Below are 17,209 nucleotides of genomic sequence, written 5' to 3' on the forward strand. Positions count from 1 at the left end.
CATGCCGTCTACGATACAGTGACAGCTAGCTAGCAGACCAAGGGTCTGCTCTGAGCATCTTGGCTGGAAAACAAAATATGAGTGTTGCTGGTTCTGCTATCCTGATGTGGTAGCATTAATGTGACAAGCATATGGGATTTAAGATAGATGTTACCAGTTATTTTGAGATTTTACAATGCAACATCATCTTAGCATTTTAAAGACTTTTAACAGATTAAGACATTTTCATACCAATTATGGCCTTATATTTGGATTAACATATTCAATGCCTTTTAAGACTTTTTTAAGGATCCGCAGGAACCCTGATGACAGTGTGTGTTGGTGCTTCAGCAGCGTAGGCAGTTACTCCCTCGACTTTAGATGCGTTTAGACAAGAATCCTAGTGCAGGGTTGGACTAAACCATTTTGTTCCTTTAAAGGGTTAGATCAATCGCTCAACCGATTTATTCAGCCAATTTTAAATTAGTTAGGGCACTAATCAATCGACAATCAATCAACATTTATTTCTATAGCCCTTTACAAAACCCAAAGGTACCCAAAGTGCTTAACAACAGTGTCAAATAACAATGAAAAAAAACAATACATAAAAGGAAAAACAAACAAACAAACAAACAAACAAAAACAATGGAAAGTGCGACAGTGCTACAGGGTATTAAAAGCCTTTCAACATAGATAAAATACATTAAAACAGAATAAATAAACCTAAAAAAGGATAGCCCTAGTCAGACTTAAAAGCCATTCTAAAAAGGTAGGTCTTCAGCTTAGATTTAAAAAGGCCAAGATCAGTATTGGTGTGAATGTCAGGGGGGAGCTTGTTCCACAAACTTGGAGCAGCACCAGCGAAAGCGCAGTCACCCCATTTTTTGTATTGCGACCTTGGGACCTCTAAAAGAAGCTGACCAGATGAACGCAGGGCCCTGCCACTATCGCGGATAGTTAAAATCTCTGACAGGTAGGGAGGAGCCAGGCCATTAATGGCATTAAAAACAAACAACAGAAGTTTAAAATCTATCCTAAAATGAACTGGAAGCCTGTGGAGTGACGACAGCACAGGAGTGATGTGTTCACGTCTGGGCGTGTTTGTTAAAAATCGGGCCGCAGCATTCTGTACAAGTTTAAGTCATGAAAGGGTTACTAATTACCTCAAAACAATTTAATTATCAAATCAACAATTTAAAACAAAACCAAACTTTTAATTCCAGGCTTTTCAAGGGCCTCCCTGCCATTGGGGCCCTGGTTAATCAGTCCCACTTTTCCCCCCCAGCTGTGACGCCCCTGCAGCTGAGTAATGATGAACTGTATAAAGGGCGGTAGTTGATTGACTCAGCAGATTAGCTACATCTTGGCTCCCGATCTCCATGGTAATCTCTGCCTTCTGAACCTGGATATCACTAGATAATCTAGCCCCAGATAATTTACACCAGTGGTTACCAACTGGTGGGTCACTGGTCCATTCTGAATGGACCTCAAGTGACTTGCCAACCTGTCAAGTTTGTAAAAAAAAACAAAAAAAAAAACACTTTATTTTGAAGTACATTTACTTACTGTACATATAAGCATCAATGTGAAAGTTATTTCTTTGAAAAAAGAAGACACACAACACATAATTTTAAGAATACTTTATTACATCAGCATCTGGGAGAATTTGCACCTTCTGTTATTAAACATGTTAAATCACTACAGTTACACTTTAAATCAGTATGTACAATGATATAACACACAAAATAAGAAACATCCTTAAAACCGCTCCTTGCAGAGCCTGCTCTACATTGCCAATTTTATACAGCCTAATAACAGTTATAGTTTTCCCTCAAATGGCTTGTCTTTATCACCATTGGGCTTTCACCCCTGTCTGAACTGACAGTGTATGACAGAACAAACCATCTGTTCATATGACTCATTAGTTGCTTGTGGGTGTTAAGTAATGTAGTAATGAACCTATGGGCTACATTCTGACATGCTGAGCCTGGACCTGGAATGACACACATCAATACTATTTAAGGTCAGGCAGTTTTGAAATCCTTATCACTCTCATCTATTTTTGATGATGAGGGCTGGGTATCAAACTTCATACTTTTAAAATAAAAAAGACACTGTGTCTCTATCACTTACTTGAAAATTAACAAACTGTTCAGCATCAAAGTTGGCACAAAGTCTGTCTCCCTGTTAATATGGGTTTCCCCTTGCTTGCAGTCACCTGAACCCAACCATTTATCTCTGCAATGCCTAACTATAACCTAATTATTAACTAAATAAAGCCAACCACAAAGGGCAGTGCTCTGGGAAACATTTTTTTAAAAGGGGAAACAGTTTGACACAAGACCAGCAGCAACAAATGTCCAACCATACCCAGCCCGACTAACCCATAAGAAGCCGTCTCAGTCTTTGTCATTTAAATAAGCAAAACAAACATTAACCCATGTATATAAGGTCTCTGTGCTCTAACTGAAAGCAGAACAGTGTAACAAGATTAACTATACCTACTGGGACAGTAGTAGTATAATCAATACATAACCTGTATTAACTTGACAAAAATAAAATGCCATACAGACCTTCAGCACATGAAGCAGTGCCACCTTGTGTTCAATACAAGAACTGTATACCAACCATGATGTCAACACCAAAACACTTCTAACACGTATCGTCACCTCGCCCTGGATTGGAACCAGGTGAATCATGATTAACGCATTCTTCAAAACCTAAAAGGAATGTTAAAAATATACAAAACAGACATATGATGGATTTATACAATAAAACACAGTGGTGCACACTAAGATTCCACTTCATGGAGTTTATGGAAGGATTTTTACTTTTCCTCTAACATCTTTCCAGTGACTTGTACACTATAGACACATCCACATGAATAAGTATAAAAGCAACAAACAAAAAGAGAGTAAACTGTCACTCAGTCCGGGTTTAAGTACCTTAAGTACCTGCTCCAATGAGCAGGTTCTGATTTACAATCTCACACAAAGGAAAGAAAATAATGAGCTGGAAACATCTAAAATGTCTCTGTGTGTTTGTACTGCTGCAAATGAGAATGTCCTGCAGGCCTTACTGTATATGTTAATGAGGGTAGATCTGTGCTGTGCTGCTATACTGGTAGTTGTAGCTGGTTGAAAATGTACATAGTAGTGTTAGGTCACCAATATTACAGAAAAAAGGAGTATCTGATGCAGCAGAGTAGGCTGAGGTAGAGTGGCAGTGACTTGTTAGACTCTCAGCGATTGGTTTTAAAGGGATGTTCACACCAAAATTAAAAATTCACAAAATTTCCTGTTACCTGTAGTGCTGTTAATCTAGATAGTCTAGATAGATTGGTGTGAGTTACAAAGTGTTGGAGATACCGGCAGTAGAAATGGCTGCCTTCTCGCCAATACAATGGAACTAGATGTCACTCAGCCTGTGGTGCTCAATGCAACAAAAAAAAAAATACATTTGAAAAACTCAACAGCAATGTCTCTTTCCAGAAATCGTGACCTGGTTACTTAAGATAATCCACAGACCTTGTTGTGAGCAGTCTCATGTGGTAACTATTTTCTTTCTACTGAACTACACCAGGGTTGGACATTAGTACCAGCCAACAGCCAAAAAAACGCGCGCACACACACACACACACACACACACACACACACACACACACAAAAACGACGGTAATCTATTGAGGGTCTGGTAGATTTTGGATTTCACCAGCCACAGTGACCACAGGTGGACAGAAAAGTTCATTTCCAACCCTGAACTACACCTGCCAACCGTATCACTGCTCAGAAGGAAGCGTGTATCTACTGCTAGCTCACCTAGGATTCCATTAATATCTACATCTTGTGCTGTCATGGGCATGAGCACTCTCGTCCATGAGTAGATGCACACTTCCTTTTGTGTGGTGATGCGGTTCGTGGCTTTAATTTGGTAAAAAGAAAATAGTTCCTGCATAAACCTGGTAACAACAAGGTCTGTAGATTATCTTGAGTAACCAGGTCATGATTTCTGTACAGACATTGATGTTGAGTTTATCAAATGTATGTTTTTGGTGCGTTAAGCACCAGAAGCAGAGTGCCATCTAGTTCCATTATACTGGAGAGAGGTCAGACACCTCTACAGCTGATATCTCCAACACTCTGCAGCTCACACCAAAACATGTAGACTGACAAAATGCACCACAGGTAAGAGAAAAAATATGTAAATTTGATTTTGGGGTGAACTGTCCCTTCAAGCAAACAACATTGTGACGAAGGTTTCATTCTTAAACATTTCAGAGAAATAATATTGAAGCCCAGTTCACTGTTTTCTGAATACTGCTGACTGTAAGATCTAAAATATGAGAACCAGTTACTTCAATACTTTGTACAAGAAACCAGAAATGTCACAATACAAGGGGTAGATTGATAACCAGGGCAATATGGATAACTGCAAACACACACACACACACACACACATACATACACACACACATTCATACACACAGAAATCACCATACACACACACAAAGGAATATCTTCAGACCATACAGCAGCGAGAAGCACACAAGGCATAAGAGGTACCGCTTTTAAAAATTCACTCCAGGGGGTCACAGTGAGATAAAATCCCATTGAAATCAGTCTTCAGATCAGATCAGCTGTCTGTAAAGCAGCTGTTTCTTTTACATGAGCACTACTGTGTAAGACCGTTAAGTTGGAAGTCCAGCACATGTTCTTCCTTCAATATCTTTACATACAGTCAACAGGAGGGACAGCAGGCCTGACTGGTGTGTTTTACACATCCCCTCTTTCTTCGTCCAGTGTCTGTGTGCTGTCCTGCTTATACAGAGAGCTCAAAGTGTCCAGACTAAAGTCATCCACAGCCAACACCACCAGGACAGATGCTGGGATGTGAACTTCTACACAAACCTCAAAAGTTTCTTCAAAAACTCCTTGTCTTCAAGACTTCCTCCTGAAAGGAAGCTTCTGATTTGTCTGTCTGTTGCTTTCCTGCTTTTCAGTTCAACCTGCAGGGTGCAAATCTGTTAATTCTCCTCCTCTTCCTCCTCCTGCCAGCCCACTCCGTTTGCCACAGCTCTGCTGGGTGATTCCTCTGTCACAAGTCAGTGACCTTATTCTCCACGGCAGCTGCGATCTGCTGCAGTCTGTAGCCCAGCTGCATCTTCTGGGCCGTAGTGTCCTCCTCCAGCGCTGTGATGATCTGATAAGAAGGAGATGGCACAGTTAATTATAATCGGCAGTCTTTAAAAACTGAAAAGGAGTAGTATGTATTCCCTTTTTAGATGGTTTACTCTGTCTCTTACCTAAACTGAGGCTCTAAGCACAGAGGCTACAGAGGCTTCTAACAGGCTATAGCTATTTGCTACACTCTAAATTGAGTATTCACGTTTATTAGTGTGCCTCCGATCTCAGTGTGAAGGATGCCCTTGGTGATGATACAATGCTGATCTCTTCTATGTGTATCACATGATACTAGTGACACTTTAACTGTCGCACAGCACAGCACTAGATTAGAAATTAGTTTTACAAGGAACGCACAACGCTCAACATTCGACATGTTTTGTGATTTTTCTCAACATACTTTAAATATTGGCCAAAATAATATATATTAAAAACTTTTCTAAAACAGTCTGTCAATTCCAAACCATTTCCAGGCCTTTTCACATGTTTCCAGAAATTTCATGACCTTAGGAACACTGTTCTGCTGCACTTTTTTAGGTTCAGAAATAAAAGCATACAGGAACAAAAACAATGCAATACAACTCCTCTGTGCACATGATCATATCTTTGCATTGTGCCATGATGATACACCTGGTCTTTTGAGTCAGACTGAGCGATACACGCACCTGGTCGTAGTATTTGTTGATGTACTTGTAAAGCTCGTGCAGTGCGACCAGGTAGTTGAGCTCTCCAGAGTAGTTCTGAAAAACAAAGCCTTTAGGTTAGATGTCTGTATACTGTGCTCCTCTGTAGTGTGGGCTCTGAGCTGTGGCTGCACTCACCCTGGACAATTCAGCCAGAGCTGAGTTCATCTCCTGGTCACTGGCTGATATGGTCTGCCTGATGTCAGCATAGTACCTGCAAACAAGGCAATTATGATCAACTTCAAAAGCATTACTGACATTACAAACTGCTTCATAAGATGATGAAAGCAGATTTCATAAAAGAGAGCGCTATAAATGTAAAGAAAATCCATCTTTAACCGAAGAAGACTTTTAATACAGTCATTTATTTATTATACTACAGAGCAATGGATATTATATAATTGCATTCCAAAATAGATTCATTTTATTTGGTGTGAAATATCATATGAGTCATATTATCCAAAGTGCTGTTTCATAAGTTTTTACTAGCTTAGTTACAGTGGAAATAGACTAGTGTTTTGGTTTAAAGGGATAATTGGGCTGTTTGACAGAAAGGTAGAGCAGTGAAAATACTCTCAATATAGTGTACACATACACTGATATTGATTTTTTTTTAAGTGGCTTAAATAAGTTTTGTAGCTGCCTCTGTCCACAGCAGCTTAGCTTCCGTTGTCGGCACACCTGCCGTCTTATTTAAACCAGGGCGTGCTAACAGACATCTTCTGTGGGTAATACACTGACTATGGATCAGTACACCATACAACCCCACTTCAAAAATCTGAACTATCCCTCTAACTTGTCATTAAGAAATAAATGCTGACTGCCTGATGTAAGGCGTATAAGGCTAATGACACAATTGGTTCCCTATAAGCCTTGTCCTCACTATGCAATGCTGTCTGCCACCAGCTACGATCTCCTGAAGGCTCCATTAACAGAGCATAGGAAGTGTGTCAACCATTGTGCTACCAAAACAAGAAGAGGATAGTGCTTTTGTTTTCCCCAGTAGCTATCAATAGCTATGTCCAATTACCAAAGAGTATCAGTGTAAGTTCTCTGTAGTTACTACGCTCAGAAGCAGAAATGGCGGACAGTGGAACAGCCAAAGTAACTGATGGAAACCGTGTTAGTTGCTCGGCTCTGAGGAAAACGGAAAGCAATCTGGTTATCTTTGCGAAATTGGCGCTGACAACAATACCACTTTAAAATGCTGGTGAAGGGGAAATTGAAGAGCTGTCGGTTGCCACTTTAAACCTGAACCCACCTTTCTACCATCTGTTTGTAGCGCGGGATGTCTCTTGCATATAGCAGCTTGTTGATGGGAGAGTCCTGTTCAAAAAGAAAAGAGGGAATGAGAAGTGAAGAGAGAAAGAGGGACAGGAGGCGTGTCTTAACATCAACTCTATTTGGGACTGCTGTAAAGTCACCACCTGCAACAGACACATCATTTACAGCCTCAATTTTTTCTCCATCTGAAAAAAGCCATCTGTTTCAGTTTGAATTATAACTGCAGAAAAACAGCAGAGTGAGAACCACAAACAAATATTTCAATATTGATCCTCTCTAAGTTCCAATGTGTATGAAGCTTCTACTTGCTCCCTCCCCCATCCAGCCTTACCCGTCCCAGCTTGTGCTCAGCGATGGTGCAGGAGTCCATGAAGGTCTGGGCGATGACAGAGAGCACGGCGTCCACGTGGTCCGACGCCTGGACGTCAAAGATAAACTGAGGGTTCTTCACAATGTTGATCCAGAAACGCAGAGGGAGACTGGAGACACAGTGGAAACATTGAAATGCTAACTTGTTTCAAGATCCAGTTTGCATCAATCTTTGAAGTGGTTTGAATTAATTATTCATTAGTTTAATACTTTATATTTATGGACAATGTCATCCTCATCTCTTCACGGGACCACCTGGCTCTTTGTGTTTGTGTGAGTCCATACTAGGCATGTGACAATATCAACATTTCATCTAACGATTACCCTGGCCAAAATGATTGCAACTCACATTATTATTTGATAATCATCAAAATATGCGTAAAACTCTTAAAATGGTACTAAAACATACTGGAATCACTTTTCCTTTATTTCTGTTTCATTTCATTGCATCACAGATAGGACACACACTTTTATTTAGAGAACAGCCTTTTTAGAGAAGAACAAACTATCTTAAAAAGCCAGACTTTTTAACTATTTGAAATGGCATTATATGTTTCATTATGAAATATGCTGATGCTTGAATAAAATCATTTGTGTTTTTTGAGGTTGGTGTGTATGCAGCCTGTTTTTGCAGTGTCTTTTCAGCCCACTTCAGACTGAAGATTTGTGACGAGATGAGTTGAAACAGGCAGCTATTTGCAATGTGCTGTTCTGTAATGTTCTAAAAACCTGCTGGTTCACACCAATGCAACTAGATGAGACAGTTTATCATTTCTATGCAACAACTCTCTGTACTTCCATTCTGATTTCCAGCTTTTCAGGCTTATTTGTGGCTGTATATAATTTGTAGCTTCTTAAAATATGAATAAGGATAGTGATAATGAGATACTGGCTACAGCTGTATTTGTAGCAAGCAAACACGCTGTCTGCAGTCATTTTGACTTGCCCAGCGGACTTGACTACAAGCTGATTGGCTGTTGAAAAAGGTGACGTGCTTTACCGTCCAAAACCATCTGCCGGCGATTTGACCAGCTGAGTTGCCGTTGACACCATCGCCCAGCCTGAGTCGAGCTCAGACCAATTAGTTCACAACGCCGCACCTTTCCTATACCAGGGTATATGCAGGAATCGTGAGGTTAATTTCAATACGTTTTTAAGACCTTCCAAAAAAACCTTAAGACCTCATCGCCACTTCAAGCTGTCGTTACCAACGCATCTTTAACTTACTAAACAGTTGTAGTTTGCAATTAAATCTATGGAGCACAAACATACAACAGAATTCAGATAAAATGAGAAGAAATAAAGCTTGAAAGAATAAATTAAACCAAAGGCAGGTTTATTAAAATACACCTTAGGTCATAACAAGTAACACAGCTCTACAGCTCAACATCAGCTATTCAAGGCCAACTTGCTGAAAACAACCTTATGGCTAGCCCCCTGCATGTGGGATTTAGGGCTGACCCAAAAAAATTCGAAGCTTCATTTGATGGCACGGGATTCGATTGTGAAAAAAAAAAGGCATATAAGATTTCATGTTCCAGTTCCAGTTTGTGTTTTTAATTGATTGATTGTTTTTGGTAGGTTATTAAAAAAGAAAACATCTCAGACAAGGAAATAGAAAGCCCGACGTGCAATGAATGGAGACCTATTATCCTGCTTGAACACAGACGACTAAATTCTTTCAACAATGTGACTCAAAATAATGATAAAATAGATTTTATTGATGTAAAATAATATGCTGATGGTAACATCTTCCACCGGTCCGCTGCACTCTGAATCTGGTGTCAGTGACACATGCTGCTCGGAGTCGTGCATCTGTCTGCTTGCGCTGCAGTGCATGCCGAGGGTTTTAATTTTTAGTGATAAATCAAAAGTTAAACACTACTTATCAGCAACCAGAAGTGCTTTTTCGTTTGTGAATATTTTTATCTTAATTCTAGGGTTGCAAGAAACTACCTTTTTGCCATAATTTGTAAGTTATTAACTTTTTTGGACTTTTTTTTTTCCGCTCAGCCCCCACCCCGAGTGGCAGTCCGAGTGTGCCTACCTACACATCGCTGTTTGTAATATTCGCGAGGAGGAAAATAAATTATATATTCATGGATACTTTTTGTCAAAGCTTGAATGCCAAGAAAATTGAATACTTCATAAAATCGCGATTAAGACTTTTTAATACTTTTTAATGGCCTTAATTTTCCGACATTTGATTTATCAACTTTTAATACTTTTTAAGACCCCGCGGACACACTGTATACTGTTCTGAAATGGTTTCATATCGTCATGATTCATTGGTCTGAACTGGGCTTTTCACTGATGGTTGCCCAGCAGGCTCTTTGCTGGACATGATAATTACAATTATACTGATATTGTGAGTGTGTTTTTTTAATATCACAATCCGCAATAAAATCGTGTATCGTCCCATCCCTTGTCTATGATTCACCTGTTGGTCTTCCAAATGTGTATTGTCTCTGGGTCAGAGATGCCATGTTGTCCTGCCTGGTCGTCCAGCAGGTCAAAGAAGTATTTAACAGCCAGCGGGACGGGACGACTGGTGCTGAGGATCACTGTGAACAGATCGTCTACAAACTTCTGCAGCGTTCCCTAAAGAACACAGAGGAGGAGGAGAAGGAGGAGGAGGAGGAGGAGGAGGAGGAGGAGGAGGAGGAGGAAGGGAGTCAGAACGATTCAGTGCAGAGGTTTGTTTGCTACTTTGCAACAGTGTACCAATTACAGGAAGTGTGTCTGTGTGTTCACTGTGGGAAACTTGTGTATCAAGTGGTTTGCTGTTTATGTATATACAGTATGCACTTGTATACATGTGACTGTTGTCTGATTCCCATGTAAATGACTATGTACCAAATTCATACAGCTGAATAGAAATGAACATCATTGGTGAAATGTTATTGAATATTGTAAAACAGTTTTGCACACGTTTGATATGGAAACATTATTTCACCCATTAAAAAGTAATGCAATTATTGTATAAATAATTACTTAGCAATGTTTATAAGATAAAGGCTACAATACATTTCCAGAAATGTACTACATCACAAGGTTCTATAATTATTAGAATAATAAAACATTTTACCAGCTCTCAGTATGAACTTGTAAGTAAAACTTACTTGTAAAACTTGATAGCTATATGGAAACCTAACCCTGTATCTGAGTGTGTGTGTGTGTGTGTGTGTGTACCTTCATGGACAGCAGGCGGGTCAGGTAGATCTCGGGGATGGCCTTGGCCCTCTCTCTCTCCCTGAGGCTGCCTCGGCGGTGTTTGGGCAGCTCAGGCTCCTCACTGGCTTTCACCAGATGCCACAGCCTCACTCCACCTTCATCTGCATCCTCCAGCATCGGAGTCTCTGCACAGGTCCAAGTTTCAAAAGTTTTATTTAGTGGAATTCAGTGAGCAGTGGTGCCCTGCTTCCCCATCAGACACCATGAAAGCTCACTATTTTCATGTAAATAGTCAACAATGAACTGCATTTAAATTAAGATTTTCCAGTCTTAACAAAGTGAAACCAAAGTGAAAACTCCAAGTGCTTTACAACATAAGCCAGCATTCACCCATTCACACACATCCATACACTGATATAACAATGTTATAACTGTGCATAAGGGAAAGCAAACAACTATTTCACATGCTGAGAATCACCCATATATTCCTGTAGTCCTGAATTGTGTTACACACCCAAGAGGCTTTATCAATTTGGAATTGAGTGATGAAGGTGCCCTTTAGACCAAACACACAAAGTGCAGTTCCTTTAAAGACTACTTGTGTCATGTAAAACTACAAGTGTTCTTAAGCTTTAAGAAGACAGGAAGAGTACTCATATTTAAGTTATTACACTATGCACTGAATTTATTACATTATTCAACATTATACAACAACAAAACTGTTATTACATTATGTGCTGATTATAACATCATGAGCTTTTACTACATTTTAATTATTACATTGTGAGTTGCTACAACCAGTGGCAGAGGCTACTATGCCAGGTGTCACCTACTCATCAGGAGGGATAAACATTCACACACACACTCACACACTGATGGCACAGCCATCAGCAACAACTCGAGGCCCAGTATCTTGCCCAGGGACACTTGGACATGTAGACTGCCGGGGGGGGTAGGATCAAACCAGTGGCCTTCTGATTAGTAGACACCCCACTATTTTTAATTATCAAAAACAATAATAGGAATTTCTAGGGATTCACTTTGAATATAAAAAAATGAAAAAATCTGAGTGAAAATTGGATTATGAAAATTCTGTTTTCAGCAGAATCACTTTGTAGTTTCACTGTTTATTGGTTGAGTGACTTGAGGGACTCTGAATGACCCTGTTTACTTTAATCCATGCAGCATTGTGTCCTTTAACACTACAACCTCTCAAAGCCTGGGACATAAAGTCCAGCTCTAACCTCTAGGGTCTTTGTGTAAATCATGATTAAAATCAGTAACACTGAGCAGAAGTTATACACACCAGCAATAGTCCAAATGACCTATTTTCAATCAATCAATCAATTTTATTTATAAAGCCCAATATCACAAATCACAATTTGCCTCACAGGGCTTTACAGCATACGACATCCCTCTGTCCTTATGACCCTCGCAGCGGATAAGGAAAAACTCCCCAAAAAAAACCCTTTCACTTCAAGATATGCTCAAACATTTCTGCTGCATAGATTTACTTCACACATTCGAGTGGTATGGTGACAGCAGAAATGTTACTGGGTGAAAGTTTAGTAGAAGCAAAAAGGACGTTAAGGTGACAGTTTGATCACCATGAGAAGAAACTTATTTTGGATTTATTATTACAGTGCTGTTCACATGTTAACTCACTCTCTCCTGCCACATAATCGTGGTTGTCATGGTGAATGTGTTTGGTGTGGCGAGGGACCAGCGCTACTGTTGCACCGTCTGGGACCTGATGAACAACACAGAGTATACAGTTATCATTATTATTATTTTTGACTGTGAGTGAGTAATAGTGTGTCAGTGAAGCATGGACTCTGACCTTGTAGTGCTGCAGTGTGTTGAGGCGTTTCCAGTTTCCCTGAACCACAGACGTCAAGTCTTCGTCTGACAGAATGAGATGACCAGCAACACCAGATCGCCACTCTGAACAATCAGGCAACAAGCAGACACTCAGCACAGTGTGTGGAAACCCTTCAAAGTGTGCGAACATGCGTGTTGGTGCCGTTACAACACAAAGTGAAAGACTTCCTAAATGTCATGTTTTTAAAATGGAGTGTGGGCATACACACTTTCACAGGGTCCTAAAAAAGTCTCAAAATGTCTTAAATTCAATTTCATAAACATTAGGCATTGAAAGTCAACAATAGTCTTAAATTTGAATGTGTGAGGTCTTAGTTGCCACAAACATTTTTTAAATAAGTGTGGTTATTGGATGTTTTATATACTTCAGGTATTACAAAAAAAAGAAAGAAATGAAAACAAATAAGGAACAATACAGAACATTCACGGTAAGGAATCATCCAAATATAAAATACTGATGGTCTAAAAAGAAAAAAAGAAACAGAAAAAACAGCAAATGGAAATGCACATAATTATGTTCTCATCAACAAATAGTAAGTAAGGCAAGAGGACTTCCTGTAGAAATGTCATAAAACGTCCCCATATGTTGTCAAAGGTAGAATATTAATCCCTAATCATTAAAGAAAGTTTTTCCAGGGCAGTAGAGTGAGACAGGTTGGTAAGCAGGTTGTAAACTTGGTCTGATAGCAGATTTCCAGAGTTTGGCTATGGTGTGTTTTGCTTGTGATTAGCAATAGAGTGCCATTTTTGTATCTACCTTACTTAGTTTACAATTTACGAAAAACAAAAAACAAAAATAAGGCTACGCAGTTTGGGGCACACAAATAACTTTATGTATGTGACATGTGAAAGGATATCCAAAACCTCTATCCAGAAAGCCCGTATATGCGGGCAGTCCCATAGGCAATGAAACAGTGTACCCTTTATTCCACATTTATTACACTAGTCAGGGGTACGAGCATTGAATTTATTTAACACGGTTAGAGTTGATATATTCTCATTATCCACTTATATCGTAGTAATTTAAAATGATATTTATTGAATGTGTTTGAGCTTCTAAGCTGATCGTCTGCCAGTCCTTGACCGAGATCTCACTGTTTCAGTCCTCACTCCATGCAAGTCTTTTAATTTCTAAAGGAGATCTGAGAGCCATCCATGATTGTTTCACGAAAGCGTGAAATTAGGCCCCTCTTGGAGTGGTGTTTTACTGCTATTTCTTCCACAGAGGTGAGAGTAGGTAAGGATAAGGATTTTTGGATTTTAAATATGTAGCTTCTAATCTGCAGATATTTAAAAAATGTTTTGGCTGGATGTCTTACTTCTGTCTAACATCTTTAAAGGACACAAGAATGCCATTATCAAACAGGTCTGCAATTTTCAATTTTACACAGGCCTTTCTCAGCCCAGATTTTGAAGCTCATATCTCTCTTACCAGGTGTGAAGTCAGTTACCCCAGTTTGGAGTAAACTGGGATAATGCTGGTGTTTTGCCTTTATGTTTATGTTCCATATACCATACTGCTATTGTATCTTTAACAAAGGGATTCTGTGTAAATTTTGCAACATACACTATTTCTGATTTCATTTATCCATCCTTTAATTGCTATTTGTCGAAAACAAGGCAGGTCTGATGTTCCAAATCTTTAAACCTGCCACGTAACCTAATACTATTGTTTTACTTTATATTTGCACTTTCCTGTTGGCAAAATGTAGATGAACCAAACTCGCTCTAATAACCATATTTCTACATAAATTAAACCTATTAAGTTCCTGCAGATCCTTAAAAAGTCTTAAAAGGTATTGAATGAATTAATCAAAAAATAAGGCCTTAGTCAGTACTAGAATGTCTGAAGTCAATCTTTCAAAAGCCTTAAAAATGCTAAGCCAAGGTAGGTAGGATTTTATGAATTATGAACATGCAGCAAGGGGCCGCAGGCTGGAATTGAAACCATGGCTGCTGAAGCAAGGACAATGCTTTTGTACATGGGATGCCTGCTCTAACCACTGAGCTACTGGGTGCCCTGGCTTTGTTTATTTTATGCAAAGATAATTTCAAGCTCGATACAATGGGAATCAAGGCTGCGCAATCCCACATGCAGATTGTGAAACCCACTGACAAACACCATGTACTTCCCAGTTCTGTTCTACCCTCAACTCCACTAGAGGTCATGTTTTATGTTACAATAAATATTTTGCCAAAACTGTCCCTAATCCTAATTGACTTGATTTGTGTTTTTTTTCCCCTTAAATTTCAGGTGTCATTTAAAGAGTCTTAGATCTAAGAAGTCTTTGCCTTGAGCTGTAGGAACCTCTGCAAGGGACTACATGTATACTACTTACCTTTAGACTTACCTACAATACTTGAATAAGAAAACAAAGACTTTCCAAAAATCAGTCTTAATTTGTTTAAAAATGTTCTTGAAAGGGTCTTAAAAAGCATTAAACTACAGTGTCTGATTCCTGTAGACAACCTGTTCCATGTTTATTCCAGCTGGTGTTTTGGTTACTTATGGATCTCGTCAGTATTAACAGCACATATTGTCATTTTAGCAGTGCTAACTTAGATGAAAGATCGACCAATTAAATTCTTGTATTTATTTTTGTCTTGCAGTAGAGGGCGCCACAGCTTAACAACAGAAACAGAAATTCACACCTTCATCATTTCTCTCACATTACTGTTGCTTACTGATATAAGGATGAAAAGCAAAAATATCAGAATGTATCTAAAGTGCCAGGTGTGTGATCTGGTGTGTATGGACTCTCACCGAGGTCCAGTGAGTCTGCGTGGGGTCGGTGGGAGAAGGAGGTGCCCTTGTAGACCTGGTCCAGCAGCTTCTCTTTCACCTGTGTGATGGTGTCACAGTCCAGCACTTTGGAGGGCAGCGGCTGGCTCTCATTCACTCCTCCACCCTGCACCAAAACATTCAGAGTCTGCAGAAGAGAAGAGAGAGAGCAAGAGGTGTGAGAGAAGGAAAGAGGAAATAGCCCAACTTCCTGAAGGTCATGGTGGATGTCTGGGATTCTTTAATCAGATGTAAATGATAATTTGGTTTAAAGTCAGAGTTCTCCTCACCAGAGTCTTATACTCTACATCCTCTCGCAGCAGGCGGTTGTCATTGAGGGTGTACTTGGCCTTGCCGGTCACAGCGTCCACAGGTCCTTTGTCTACCTGGTGCTTTATGGCCCTGAACAGCATGTAGAGAGACTCCCCTGCTGAGTCCTGCACACACACACAGGTCTTATGATGAACTTCCAATGTTTCTTTTGGACTGGTAAGTAACATCTAACATTGGCTATTACACAAAACATGTCTTAAGTGCAGAGTCCTGCATTGGGTGACCTGCAAAAGGGGAGATTTGCAGAGGGTAAAGAACATTGTAGGTGTTAAATAATAAATAAATAAAATAAAATAGTTATAACACTAATTTAACTCAGTGTTTTAATCCTCTGACAGCTGACTTTGTGTGTTGGCTCTGTCTCCTCTACCACCTGGAATATGAGAGCCCCTTCAATCAGATGAGTTACTAACAGGCAGGTTAACTGTGGAGATGTGCTGCTCAGTATTATGAGAATAAGTAAAAAATATCCATTTACACTGCATTTCCTGAATTACCTTAGTTTGAAAATGTATTATCTTAGATTCACATGTATGAAATGTATTAAAAAAATAATCACTTTAAATGTGCTGCCTGACCAAATTATAACAGTGCATGGTTATTTTAGGATTTGTGGTTTCGGGACGGGCCACTGGTCTTGTGTCAACAGGTCAGGTTGTAGAACGGAGCAGTATTGCATGTTACTGTTCCGGTTTGGAAGCGGCTTGGAAAATCAGACCTGTGCCAGCCTTTTGATGTATTTTATCATGTTGTCTGTTTGTAACTCTTAGCATAGCATATCTGCACTGCCTTCTGTAGCACTTTGAGATTTGTTTTTTATGAAAAGTGCGTTACAAATAAAATTTATTATTATTATTGTGCTGGACTCTGCTTTAGTGCAACTAAGGACAACACAAACTGTACTGAAAAACATTCCAAATGGCATAAATATATAGTTTTGATGTGGCTGTTTCCTTGGTACTATTACAATTACTATTAATATTACTGTTACTATTAATATTACTACTGAGCTCATTAAACTATAACATAAACTGTAGGCCGATGCCCCACGTGAAGATTATAAGGTAGCAGTATTATTTATGACCAACTCTCAGAGTTTCAGCAGTGCGTATCCCTGCCCTGCTGTTAGTTAGTTAGTCGTTGGCTCTTTTTTTTCTTTAAATAACTGTTGACTGTCAGTTTAGATTGTATGGACCCAGTGGTAGACCTGTGAAATGATGTCCCATATTTCTTTGGAGCACATTGCCAGGCATTACACATTACACATAGTTCAGAGATAGATTTCAGTCAGCACACCCCCAGTTTGGAGAAGCAGGCTAGAGTCCAACGTGGAAGCTAAGTAATGTACTGCTGTGATGGGGATCACAAACAAAACATATTTTAACCACCTAAAAAAAGTCCTACCTAAAACAATATCAGTTTATGTGTACACTATATTTAAAATATCTTAAATGCTTTACCTTAATGTCAGACAATAATTTCCAACAGGAAAATTAAGCTGTTATATGGCTCTCTTCAGTACCAGACTCCACTAAGGAAATCAG

The 17,209-nt window shown here is 39.4% G+C and overlaps 1 protein-coding gene across 1 annotated transcript in view; it reads right to left on the reverse strand.

Moving 5' to 3' along the window:
- Window positions 1–4,721: 4,721 nt before the first annotated feature.
- plxnb1b (plexin b1b) overlaps window positions 4,722–17,209 on the reverse strand; it is a 160,370-nt gene continuing 147,882 nt past the window's right edge. The window contains exons 30-40 of the mRNA XM_033626645.2: window positions 15,623–15,769; window positions 15,315–15,480; window positions 12,510–12,613; window positions 12,335–12,419; window positions 10,688–10,854; window positions 9,936–10,096; window positions 7,458–7,605; window positions 7,104–7,168; window positions 5,981–6,056; window positions 5,825–5,899; window positions 4,722–5,178 (exon numbers count right to left, since the gene is read on the reverse strand). Of these exons, the coding sequence (XP_033482536.1) occupies window positions 5,074–5,178; window positions 5,825–5,899; window positions 5,981–6,056; window positions 7,104–7,168; window positions 7,458–7,605; window positions 9,936–10,096; window positions 10,688–10,854; window positions 12,335–12,419; window positions 12,510–12,613; window positions 15,315–15,480; window positions 15,623–15,769 (1,299 nt within the window). The 3' untranslated portion in view covers window positions 4,722–5,073. The remainder of the gene's footprint in view (window positions 5,179–5,824; window positions 5,900–5,980; window positions 6,057–7,103; window positions 7,169–7,457; window positions 7,606–9,935; window positions 10,097–10,687; window positions 10,855–12,334; window positions 12,420–12,509; window positions 12,614–15,314; window positions 15,481–15,622; window positions 15,770–17,209) is intronic.

The sequence above is a fragment of the Epinephelus lanceolatus genome, chromosome 1 (genome assembly GCF_041903045.1).
Source record: "Epinephelus lanceolatus isolate andai-2023 chromosome 1, ASM4190304v1, whole genome shotgun sequence".
NCBI lineage: Eukaryota > Metazoa > Chordata > Actinopteri > Perciformes > Serranidae > Epinephelus > Epinephelus lanceolatus.